Genomic DNA, 12,949 nt, shown 5'->3' with positions numbered 1-12,949 from the left:
TATATATAAGCATGCAAACACACAATTTGGACGAAGGTAGGATCTGCCATATAGCCTGTTAATGATGATGGTGATAAGACATACATTTAGACTTGGATTTCAAATCAAATAAACTCTACCCACTGTACACCTGCTGCTATGCGTCTACTGTCTGCCTGTGTATGCGTGTGCCTATGTTGTATGCATGTGCTAAAGGAAGGTGTTTAATGTGGAGGGGTCTGCACAGCTCTAAAACACCCAGCTGGTCTTTAACAACGCTGGAAAATCTTTACAACGGAGCAAAGACACACATGCATTCACACCAAATCTAACACTTTATTGTGACTCGGTGTGTGTGTGCGTCGGCCCAGTTAGATTCTGAAGTGTTGCTGTATTTTATAGGAAAAGCTTTGACTGAAAGAAATCCCCCAGCATCCTGACAAATGTCTGTTTCTGGGGGGCAAATGGTGTTTTGATGTTGGTTATAGGCTAGTTTAAGACTGTTGCTGTTTGTTCTCACTTATCAAGGACAAATGCTTTCCACTCTCAAAGACAGAGCTGCAGGCCTGGATCCACAGTCAATATCAGCTTTCACTGGTGTCATTATGTAATGTCTCTTTTATTCTCTTGTTTATGTTTTATCCACTTCTCTCTCCAGATAACAGAATGATAAAGGTAAACGGCACTAGAGAGCCTCTGGAGTTTAAGTCGCACCAATGGTTTGGAGCATCTGTCAGGACGCACAAAGGAAAAGTGGTGGTGAGTAGATGTGACATGAACTAATATCCAAAGTCAGTATTTCTTTAAACGGAAATCAGAATTGTAATTGTTGTGCAGGCATGTGCTCCCCTCTACCACTGGCGGACAGTGAAACTCAGTGGGGAGAAGGACCCCGTGGGAACCTGCTATGTGGCCGTCCAGAATTTCAGCGCCTACGCAGAGTACTCGCCCTGCAGGACCAGTGAGTCGCCGTGCAGCCTCGTCGCCTCGTCGCCTCGTCGCCCACTGTCTCCATCTCCCTTTGACTGCCCTCCATTCTCCCTTCCTTTTGTTTTTCTCTGTCTCTCTCTGCTGTCAGCATGCACACAAATTAACCATAGCATTCAGCATGTTAGGAACGGGGCGTTAGCAGACCATGTCTTAGTACATTGTATCTTGGGTCAGTCACATGTGTGACTGACCCAAGATACGGTACACTGATTTTTCATGTCAGCCTATCGATCATAATATCCGGGCATCAAGTATAAAGGGACGGTTCACCCAAATCAAACACGGAACAATATTTCTCACTTCCCTCTGGTAGTATGTAGCCATGCCGATAGTTTAGGCTTTATTTATCCAGGTTATGATATCTGCCTCTGAAATTCCATCCTCCACCCACTAAATTGAGGTTTAAAATTGTTTTGTTTTTGTCATTAAATAATTTAACGGCATACATTTCCTGTAATCGTGTGCCTGTTTCTCAAGATAATTCACAGACGTCACTGTGAACAATTGTCATTGGAATGACCGTGTACTAAAGAAATAGTCCCAATGACAACTGTCGATGAAGACGTTTTAAAATGGTTCTCACAAATTAACTTCCATCAACTTCTATTGTATTTATGTGGCAGCAGAAATATCAGACGTATGTATCTCAAAACCTGGCCAAATAAAACCAAAAGAGACAATCTGTCCGTATGAAATGACTCCCAAGCAGCAAGCATTGTGTCTTGGCTTTCCATCTCTGGTCTTCTTCTTTCTGTTAACGGTTCTGTAAATGAGATTCATGGGATTTTCTTAGCCTTTCTTCATCTCCAGTTTTTTTACTCTGACCCCTCTCCCTCTGTGTAGTGATATGAGGCACCAGCAGAGTATGATAAGGAGAGATGGAGGCTATCAGGTGGCACATCATAAACAGCAGATCAAACACAGCCCTTATCATCCAGTCCGTTATCTGCTCTGCATAAAATACCTCACTGTTCACACTTGTGTACTCCCATACATACACGCAGTCTAACAGTTATTCTCCCTCTATTGAAGGTCGTTAAAGATCTCTATTTTGTTGTTTATGTCAGTTCTAACTAATCGAGACTATAATAATCACATTGTAAACTTTAATTGTTCTTCAGGGGGCGAATAACGCTGAAGAGAAAGTATTTCTTTATTATGTGTATTATTACTTTATTAAGTATGGTTTTTCTGCTTCCAACAGCTGTTTTGTTTCTTAACATGAATCTACAACCACTCAGACTATGACAATAACTCACTTTTTGTTTATATGCACATGTCGTAACACATAATTAGTCTTCACCTCAGGGTGCCTCCGAAATGGAGAACACTTAATTATGTGCACACAAGTTCTGTTTCTGTTTCACAAATGCACAGTTTAATGCAGCATTTTAAACAGAAACACATCTCAACGTTTCAGTTGTAGTTGTAGTATTCATCTGATAGAAGGAATGCTCTCTAAAAAAGTAAGTGGAGTGCTTTGTTGCATCAAATGTAACTTTTTAACAAGTAAGATGTTTTTATAGTGTTTGAAAGACATATTTTGTGTGTGTGTGTGTGTGTGTGTGTGTGTGTGTGATTTACAGATGATCCAGACCCAGAGGGACAAGGGTTCTGCCAGGCTGGTTTCAGTGTGGATTTCACCAAGGTAAAGATTGTCGCAGCAATTGTACATTATCGCCATGACGATCCCCTGGACACATCTTGTTTCCTGACAAAGTGCAAGCAGAGGGGTTTTCTTCAAACACAAGACCCCCTTCTGAGATTTACGGACACTAGGAAGATTGAGAGCACTTTTGTCCCTCGAGGAGCCTTCCCTCCTGAAGTGACCCATTGCCTCTGAACACAATAGACCAAACATGCACACATGCACATTCTTTAACTGTATAGTCAATGTGAACTGTGACCTCTACTCTACCCTCCTGTACAGGAAGTTGTCATTCTCCACAGGATTTCAACAGGAATGACAGCAGGATTCATATGCGCGCACACACACACACCCACAGCTACACATGTTATATACCTCTGTAGTCTCAAACACACACACACACATCTGTCACATGACTAACCCTAACTAATTGTATTTATTCCAGGAAGGAATGCTGGTAGTAGGAGGACCTGGAAGCTTTTACTGGCAAGGTAACTGCAGCAGCATTTGGTCTCTCTTTTGCAATGATTTCATAAATGGGAAGGTGTTCAAATGAGGGAAGAGGAGTTTAACAGTCGGTCCGTTGAACACATACACACGCATGCTCAAGAACGCACTTGCCAAATCTGCAATTCCATTACAGGAGTCTTGCGTAGAAAGAAATGTGTCTTTATTTCCTTCTTTTCTTTTCCCTCCCTTGCTTGCTCCTTTACTTCATGCTGCCCTCCGTATGTAACAGTGTAACAGGAAATGTGTGTTTGGGCTCTGTAATGAGCTGAACGGGGGGTAATCAAGTGTGGAGGAACTGCCCCTCTTCCCCGTGATAAAGCGCAGAGGGGCTTGGAAAAGCTTCAATGAGAGGAAGAGGCTCAAGGGCAGGCAACAGGGTTGAGAAGGACAGAGGAAAGGTGGGGAGAATGTAAAGATAGAGAAAGAGAGCAGGGAGGACAGTTGGAGCCATCGAGGATTGTTAAGGAGATGATAGAAACATGTTGACGCGTAGGGGGGAGAAAGATGAGAAGTGAGGGAGTAAATTAGACACAAAGAAAGAAGAAGAGAGAAGGATTTTCTGCTCGATTAAAGCAGTGCTGAGGTCAGCTAGCTTTCTGGATATGCAGGGCTAGTCAAAGCAGAGGGATGAAGTGTCTTAATAGGTGGAGACACAGATTGTGTCAGAGTTCAGCTGTTGAAGTGTAGCGCTACTCCCCCAACTCCAGGTGTGTGTGTGTGTGTGTGTGTTATCCGAGTGTAGTTTAGTTGAGTGAATCTTGTTCAAGCAGCTGTTGTAAGGAGGAAGGATCGGTTGCACAAATACATTTCACGTAACCCTCATGTGGCACTTCCTTTTTTTTTTTTTAGAAAAGAAAAATGGAGCAAGAGGTCAGAAAAACGAGCGAAAGACAAAAAGGGGGAGAGCGCTAACATGTTTATATAAGTTGCGGATGTTGTTTGGTATTGATGCTGTTGTTGCATATGGTTGAATAATAAATGCTCCAGCATACAAAACCGCTGTAGACAGACATCACAGGCAGCCTAATGGACTGCTCCCTCTATGTGCCCTCAGTGTGGCAAGGCTTGCTGCCTCCAGTTAAAACACTTCCTCTGAATGTTTATAATAGCACTCAGCCTGGATTTTATAGCTTCTAATATACAGCGATTATCTTCAGCCTTCAACTTGAGTCATCGTGAAAAAAAAAATGAAAAAATGAGCTGCAGTGACTCATGCAACTGTGTTAACAGTATGTAACAAGTTGTCTCATCAATCAGATAGAGGTTTAATAATGAGTTGATATAGTGATCTGTTATTCTGGGGGATAAACTCGTAGTGCAGTGTGTGTGTGTGTGAGAGAGAAGGAGAGGGGGTGGAAAAGGAGTGGAGGGAGGGTTAAGAGGGCACATTTCCCTCCCCGTCAGTGCATACACACACATATTAAAGAGGATTTATGAAAGGTTCAGGGCGGCCGTAGATAAAAAATCATTTGTTTGTTTGACCTCTCGTTCAAGAGCAGAGGAAAGGTGTTGTTTGAGCGTGCTCCCCTATGATTCAAAATCCATCGCTGCAGAGAGGATAGGCGTTTTCTTGACTTTTTAAAACATTTCTTTAAATAATGTATTTTTCCAGCTTTTTCTTTTGCCAACGATGTGTTTTAGCTTTCCTCGGGGAAGACTTCCATGTGTCGGGAGCTCTCTGCATCTTCCATGCAGAGCAGATGGGTCCGCTCCAGCAGGGTTCTGTAGCAGAGGGCAGCGCTGTGGGCTCTGAGTGGAAACCACTGGCCATGAGCAGATGTGACTCTCTCACCCTGAGTGATTGTTTTCTATTTATCTGTGTGTGGTTGGTGTGTCTTTGTGTTTGTGTGTGCAGGTCAGGTAATGACAGCGGGTATAGCTGAGATACTGAACGGCTACTCTTTGAAGGCAGTCCTGAGACGGGTTCCAGGAGAGAAACATACGCGAGCTGCTGAAGACACACACGACGACAGCTACCTTGGTAACATTCATGCACAAAACAACACACAGTTCAAACCGAGCATTGCGTACAGTAGTTAATTCTGCCCGCATGTCATCATGTGCAACCAATTTCTCTCTAGGTTACTCTGTGGCAGTGGGGGAGTTTACAGGAGACTCTGAACAAGGTGAGAACGCCAACAATTCATTACAACTAACCACATGCCGCAAAAGAGAAATCCCTTCCTAACAACATGAGCAGCCACCCTGCAACACCGCCTGAAACGCTGCAGCGCTCAACACTCTCTTCATGTTCTCTCCGGCTGGCTGCCAGGACCACTGTGAGGGGTGTTATACGGTGAGCGATAGGGAGTGGACAGCTGGGTGACAGTGACTTGGTCTGAACTCAAAGGCAGTAATGAGGACCGTCTCTGTATGTCTGGGTCGCGACCCTGAGGGGACGGGACTTGGGGAACTGCTGATAAAGGAATTTCCTCTCCCCCATTCTGGCTGATTAGAATGATTAGTGGCAGACTGCGCAGACCTCTTCAGGTCTAGAGTGAGTCTGCAATCTTTTCTGGACTTGAAATATTAGGTGGAAAGACAGGCAGGCATCACACGGCATCGTTTTATTAAAGACGTGCAGGTGGGGAAAAGTGCTAGTGAGTTCATCTTTGTTGAACCTTTCAAGTGAAAGGCCAACATATTTGATTACTAGAAATTGTTTTATTTTTCTTAGATGCACTTATATACACACTCTGGTGACTTGCCAGCAGTGTGGCAGCGCTAAAAGGAAACACAGAAGTCATTTCAAAACAAAGCTCCGCTCTTTTATTAAAGAAAATATAGAGAAATAAAAGTGTCAGCCATATTTTATTTTATATTTATTTTATTTATTTTATTTATTTTATTTATTTTATTTATTTTATTTATTTTATTTATTTTATTTATTTTATTTATTTTATTTATTTTATTTATCTCTTCGAACACACTCACTGTTCTGTAGCTCTGAGACACGCATGAGACCCTGCTCCCCCAAAGCTTCCCATTCATAGTTTCCTGTCTATCAGAGCCTCTTTGCTAATCACCGTTTAGTGGGATCTTTGTGGGGCAGCTTTGCATTTACATACCCCTATGCCAATCCAGCAAAGGCCCTTAACCCCCTCCGGCACAACACATGTCAGGGAGTCTTAAAGTGAGGCTTCAGAGGTTACACATGGTTGTTGTTGTGTTGTGGTACGAAGTTTGTTGTGTTCTTCTTCCCGTCTGAGTGAGGATGGAGCTGGGAAGTCCTGGTTTATAGGCTCGTGGTTGAACCTTTTGGGTCGAGCAGAAAGAGGGGACCCTGTCTTCTCTCTCTGTGTGGGTCCCTGAGATCGTCCCTAGGTGTCCACTGCACCACACTCATCAATCAATACACAAGCACAGAGCACCCAATCACTCGGTGTGTTCTCAGCAACACTTGGCCCTCCTGACACGGTGGGCTGGCTCTGGGATTGGAGGGTTTAGGCTTTTGAGACAAACCTCTGATGAGACCTTTCTTTCTCTTTAAGTACTTCTCACACAAACACACACACACTAGTCTAAGTCTTTCTTTGTTTCTATGTTTCCCAGAGCTGATAGCTGGAGTCCCGAGAGGAGCACAGAACTTTGGATATGTGAGTATGAACTGAAATTAAAAAACAACAACATTTGTTTAGTCATTCAGCAGCAGATTATCTATTTGCACCTGGGAGAGAATAGTCACACAGCAGCAATTTAAATGTATTTATTACATTACATTTACACCCGGCAATGTTCAATATGCTCCTGAATTTAGCAATAGGTAGCTGGTCGTAGCTTTCTAATTAATGCAGATATTGCAATAGATGTAGGGGATGTCTCAGGGGAGTCATTCAAATCATAAGAATTATTTGTCACTAAAATGTATTTTAAAAGCTCACTAATAGCCAACAGTCGTTATTATTTAACTGCAAAACATTTATTCACAAATAGAGTGCAAGAGACGATTTTCGGCTGTAAGTGACCCACCGATTTTGCACACTGATGCACCCATCCCACTTTTTCAGTTCCGATAACGATAATCTATATATATATATATATATATATATATATATATATATATATATATATATAATTGCCATTGTCACCGATACCTGATCCAGCTATTTGAGTCTGTATCGCACCAACATCTGATAGTCACCGAATGGTTTGATGAGTATGAAAATGACGTGACTCATAAGCTGTGGCCTTCACAGTTACCAGATGTCGGCATAGTTCAACACCTTCAGGAGATTTAGATGCGTTCAGTGGTAATCTCCACCAACATCATCAAAATATTGTTGACAAATGTTGTTTCCAGATACTAGACTCTATGTCAAGGAAACATTGGCGCTGTTTGTGGTCGCTTATGGTGAAACTTGCATTCGGTTATTCTTTACTTTGCAAATGTATGTGTGGGAGTCTATCATTTGAGAGAGATAAGAAGAACTGTTTAGTTTCTTTTGCAGACACACGCACACAATAAAGTCTTCTAGATTTGAGCTTTTACTGTACACCTACGTATCTACATAGATCCGAGAAATAATGTATGTGTGTCCATGTAAACTGTAGATGGTCTAGTGTTCTCTGATGGGAACATGTCCCGAGGGCTGACACTGTCAATCCTCCCTAATGACACACAGCTTCCGCTGCATGTGGAGGGCGGTGACCCCACCTAACCCCACTAACCCTTCTCCACACACGACCCCTAACCCTAACCTGCAGTGCAACCACAGGACTAGCTACACTGCACACACATTGCAACAGTAGGGCTGGACATTGTAGCTGGTTGCTCCTTCCTGTACACACAGCGCAGTGTGTGTGTCATAGAGGAGGGGGCTTGCAGATCGCAGCAGGGGGAGTGTCATGAGAGATGCAGGTAGGCCATGTTCGAGGCCCGGATCAGGTTTCTTCTGTGACAACTCGGAGTGCATGAAGGTTAACATTGAAGCTAGTGATTCAATATTGGTGTTAACACATCCTCATCTGTCTGTGTTCATATCCCTTTTTAGTATGTCTTTGAGACATCTGTGAATGGGTCAACGGGCATCCTCCTGCTTGCATGTGTGTGGACGTGTAGCCCCCCGGCTGTCTCCATGTGGTTGTTATTTTAGGTCTTATGAAGGAATTCTCAGCCTCCCCCTCCGTCTCTCCCCACGATCGGGGTTAGGATGGGGGGAAGGAGAGAAAGTTGATGGGGGAAATGGTTAAGGGACAAAGATGATGATGGTGGGGGAGGGCAGGGAAAGGAAAAGGGGTTTGAGTAGAATAAAAGCTTGTTTATGCTTTTCTTCTTCTTCTTGTTTCAAGCATTCTTCATGTGCCTGTTTGTCAGACTGCTTCGCTATGTTTGCTCTTGGAGTGCTATGAGGACAAATTCTAGTGCTTTACTCATCACACTGGATTGTATCTGACATTCTCTCTGCTTGTTTTAGGTGGCAATGATCAACTCCACTAATCTGACCTTCATCCAGAACTTCACGGGGGAACAGGTAGGATTTTTGAGTTAATTAAATTTGAATGGGTATACAAATCTGATTAAATGAAATCATGTATTGGTTCTATGGTTCCTTTCTCGTCTGTCCCTCAGATGGCCTCATATTTTGGCTACTCGGTAGCTGTCACCGACCTGAATGGAGATGGGTAAGTAGAACATGTCCATGTCACTCTGGACACATACTCTCTTCTGTCTTTTGTCGCATTGAAACGGCAGCTTGTGTCTTCAGGACCGACGATGTGCTGGTTGGAGCACCCCTCTACATGGAGAGAGAGATGGAGAGCAAACCCAGAGAGGTGGGGAGAGTGTACCTGTACCTGCAGATGGCCCCGCTCACTTTCTCCAAACCTGTTGCACTAACCGGCACACACACCTTTGGGCGCTTCGGCACAGCTATAGCACCCCTGGGAGACATCAACCAGGATGGATACAATGGTATGCTGAAAGAATGAAATGCAGAAAGAGACAGGGAAGAAAAGGAAAGACAAGTTAAAAAAAGAAAATTTAACCAGATGAAATTAATCTGAGAAACAGAAATATGCAAGATGAGAGAGACAGCAAAGGGGGAAAAAGAGAAGGAGATGAGAAGATTAAACAAAAATAATGTCACATGTGTTATGTGCCAGTGTGTGAACCTCTTTCTGTTGTCTGCCCATGAGCGGCTGCTGTCTCCTGTGCCTCTTGGACTGTTATGTATCTTACTGAGGAAATCCTATCAGATGCTTCTGCTTGAGAAACTTTAAGCTCTTCAGCCAATCAGGAAGTGAGGCGATGAAAGGTTGTCTGCGTGAACTTGTTTCCTCCTGTGATGATCAGGGATAAGGCCATATGTGTGTGTTTGTGTGTATGTGTGTGTGTGTGTGTGTGTGTGTCTGTAAGTGTGTGTGTGTGTGTGTGTGTGTGTGTGTTGGAGTTATTTTTAACTCGCCAGATGTGCTCTGAGATAAAAATCATCTGGGAGTTTCTGTCCGGCAGCCCAGAGTTCATTCCTCTTCAATGTGTTTGTTTTATTGTCACATTGATTGGACAAAGACACAGGCACACATACACACACACACGCGCACACACACACACACACACACACACACACTCAAATCACGCAGCCTGCAGCCCAAATACTCCATCAAGCTAAGGCATGTTTAATGCTGCTTTAAAAAAAGAATGAACTGATGCACATCTGGCCCTCATGACATTAGTCCCACTGATTTATGTTTTATTTATTCATGGGCAGTTAATGTGTGTCCCACCCCTGTAAACGCTTTAACCGTCAGATCAATAACCATTGGATCAATACTGAAACTTTCTCTGTCCTAAAACAGACTGTGAATCACATCAGGCTGTCTCTGAGAAGGACATGGAGCCTCTGCCAGCTGCAGTGATATGCAGAGAGAATACTTGTTGAGAGTTAATCTAATGAGTCCATGTCTATGCATGGTTTCATTATTCAGAATTATGGCATCACCATGGAAACATTGTAATCAGGGTTTTCAGCAGCATGTCAAACGTCTGTGTTCAAGTGTACCTGTGCCCTCGTTTTCCATCTGTGCATAATGATTGACAGATCTCCTGTCTGTCTGTGATGACACTGCGACTCCGTGTCCTTCCTCCTCCCATAGCAGAGACTTCATCACTCCATTTAAATTATTCATATAAGCAGAACCATACGCAGGTCCTCTCATCTCTATCACTTCGTCCCAGCTGAAGAATGAAACCTTACAATTTAGCTAAATCAATTCAAAATCCGTATAAAAAAATGTATCAACCAAAACTGAGTGACTGTCACGATAGCTCAAAGCGTCAGCCTGTTTCTGCCTGTGAGGAACAATCTCCTACAGTTTCTGGTCTCAGTAATCACAGTGGGTGTTCTGCCACTTTGCTGTGGATGTCTGCATTGAGTGGGACTTTCACATAACTTGAAGACTTTTTAAGTAAGATGTTTTTTTTTACACAGCTATTCAGTTATGTACACATACTAACGCATCGACACACAGACTTACGCACGCACAGGCTCATATATACACTTGCATACACACATGGTTGCATTTATCCTCTCTACCCCACAATCTGCTTCATGTGGAACGAGTTGTTTAGGCTGAGAAAGAGGGGGTCCGGAGACAAACAGGATGTCTCGAGGTGTTTGGACAGTTATAGCACCGACGGATAGCCTACTTTTATACAGAACAGTGCAATGAGTGGACATTAAGAGATTAAAGAGTAAACAACATCTGTTTGCATGGTCAAATCTAAGACTTGCCATATCAGGGCAGGTGCTGTATATTGATTGCTTTATCTCTGTTTCCGTGTCATTTACCGTGCACACACATCACCGAGGCTAATATTGTTCACAATAAGGCCATTCACACAACAACCACACAACAACCACACAACAACTATGCCCTGTAACAGAATCCACACAACAAACATGGCCGTCTCTCTTTAACCCGACACATTTAGTCCGTTTAGGGCTACAAAAGGAAGTGAGAACAGGCTCTTTTTGAGCAACCTGTTCACCAATAATATTTGTGAACAAATGTTTTCAATTTGAATAATGAATACTGTTGGACATGGTAGTCAACGCTTTTAAAATACATTTTAGTAACAGTTGCAAGTGATGCAAGACAGAATGGGATAATTAATTAGTGTGGTTTAGAGGCCAAACAAGATTAACAAAAGGAAATTGAAGAAAAAGAGGTAAATGATCATTGCAGGTAAAGGAGGGTCCAGCTCTTTTCCTTCTCTCTTTTCTTCTACAAGTATTGTTTCCACTGATTCTGTCTCAGAGGAGCCTTTATCCCGCTGATGTCTAAACCATGCGTATGTGTGTCATCTCTTAGACGTGGCGGTGGGCTGTCCGTTCGGAGGCGAGGAGCGTGGAGGCAGAGTATTGATCTTTAATGGTAACCAAGCCGTAGCCACGCAAGGCCTGACACTGAGCCAAGAGCTAAGAGCAGCCGGGACCCCCAGTAGCAGCTTGCCTGGATATGGATTTACTCTAAGAGGGGGCCAAGACCTGGACAACAATCAGTATCCCGGTAAATACTCTCACTCAACAGATCAATCCTTCTCGTCTCAACTCCCCATGTTCTAAACAAAATTCTTTCTCAGGCTTGCATTCCTTCACTTTTCCACTTTCCTTCCAACTCCTCTCATTACAGCCTCCCTCCTCTTCATTCTTGACCTCCACATTTCATGCCCCCCCTTCCCCCCCCCCCCCCACCCCCCCCCCCCCCCCGTGCTCTTCTCCACTCCCATCCCCATGTTTTCCTGTATTGCTTTCCTCCTCTACTCTGGTAAAGTCATCAGTCAGAAGAAGGGGATGAGTGCCAATGAACTGCTGCATCATCCCTTCTCCGCATGTTCAGTCTGCCAGACAGTCGAGCTTTGGCCCATATCCCTAAAACCTAAAACCTAAAACCTAAACCCTGCAGCATTCAATCAAATTGCATGCAGAAAAATCCACACCGTATGTGCCATTACTTTACTGAACACCTTCAAGTTCTGACTATACAAAACGTATTAGAAACCTCATAACAATCATAAAAGACCAGAAAGTACAAAGCTGCAAAGCTGTTTATGTACACGAGTTTTTAGTACAGAAGAAAATCTATTTGAAACAAAGCAGGTCTGTAAAACCATTGTTTCAATACCTCATGTTCTCCCTAATTTAGAGCCACTCTGCCCTCAGCATTACTTTTGCTTTGTGCTTATACAGAGTAGGCTGAAAAAGAGAATTATTTTAGTTTCACCTATTATTTTCTTTGCCCCCACTCCCTTTCCTTTTCATTCTGCTATAATAACATATTCTTCATTCCACAAACAGGACATCAAGGGACACACACAGGAGAACACACAAGTTCACATGCCTGGCTTGTGATCACTTTCTGGCAGCTAGAGAGTGTGTTGAGCGTGTGCCAGGCTCCAGGTCAAAGCTAGACCCTGTGCAGACCCACTGCAAATCAAAGACCCCGAATTAAAAACATTGTACTGTAAATACACACACAGGGGTTACAGGTTGAAACGTAGGCTTGTGGAGGAGGAAGTGTAGTAGAAACTCATGGGTGGCATAGATCTCAGCCAACACACACACACACACCCATCATCATATAAACACACACACAAAAGAACATGCAGCACTTGTGTCGTCTGTCATTAGAGAGCTGGCTGACGGAAGTGAAACACACACGCGCGCACACACACACACACACACACACACACACACACACACGTACAGAGTGTCGTTAGCAGGGTAGTAAAGTCACACTGTTCAAAGGACCCAGAGATGTTTGATCAGTATTATGAGAGGACTGCACAGGCGTCTGGGAGGCCCGCTCAATCCGCCATATGCT

The 12,949-nt window shown here is 43.4% G+C and overlaps 1 protein-coding gene across 2 annotated transcripts in view; it reads left to right on the top strand.

The window, feature by feature from the left end:
* Positions 1-12,949, top strand: part of itga8 (integrin, alpha 8) — a 35,103-nt gene that overhangs the window by 2,531 nt on the left and 19,623 nt on the right. For both annotated transcript variants that reach the window (XM_034552970.1, XM_034552971.1), the window contains exons 3-13: positions 638-738; positions 817-940; positions 2,556-2,617; positions 3,063-3,108; positions 4,983-5,108; positions 5,209-5,253; positions 6,680-6,723; positions 8,542-8,598; positions 8,697-8,749; positions 8,833-9,038; positions 11,438-11,635. In XM_034552970.1, the coding sequence (XP_034408861.1) occupies positions 638-738; positions 817-940; positions 2,556-2,617; positions 3,063-3,108; positions 4,983-5,108; positions 5,209-5,253; positions 6,680-6,723; positions 8,542-8,598; positions 8,697-8,749; positions 8,833-9,038; positions 11,438-11,635 (1,062 nt within the window). The remainder of the gene's footprint in view (positions 1-637; positions 739-816; positions 941-2,555; positions 2,618-3,062; positions 3,109-4,982; positions 5,109-5,208; positions 5,254-6,679; positions 6,724-8,541; positions 8,599-8,696; positions 8,750-8,832; positions 9,039-11,437; positions 11,636-12,949) is intronic.

Source organism: Cyclopterus lumpus, chromosome 16, assembly GCF_009769545.1.
Source record: "Cyclopterus lumpus isolate fCycLum1 chromosome 16, fCycLum1.pri, whole genome shotgun sequence".
Taxonomy (NCBI): domain Eukaryota; kingdom Metazoa; phylum Chordata; class Actinopteri; order Perciformes; family Cyclopteridae; genus Cyclopterus; species Cyclopterus lumpus.
This window is presented reverse-complemented; position numbering and strand designations above follow the sequence as displayed.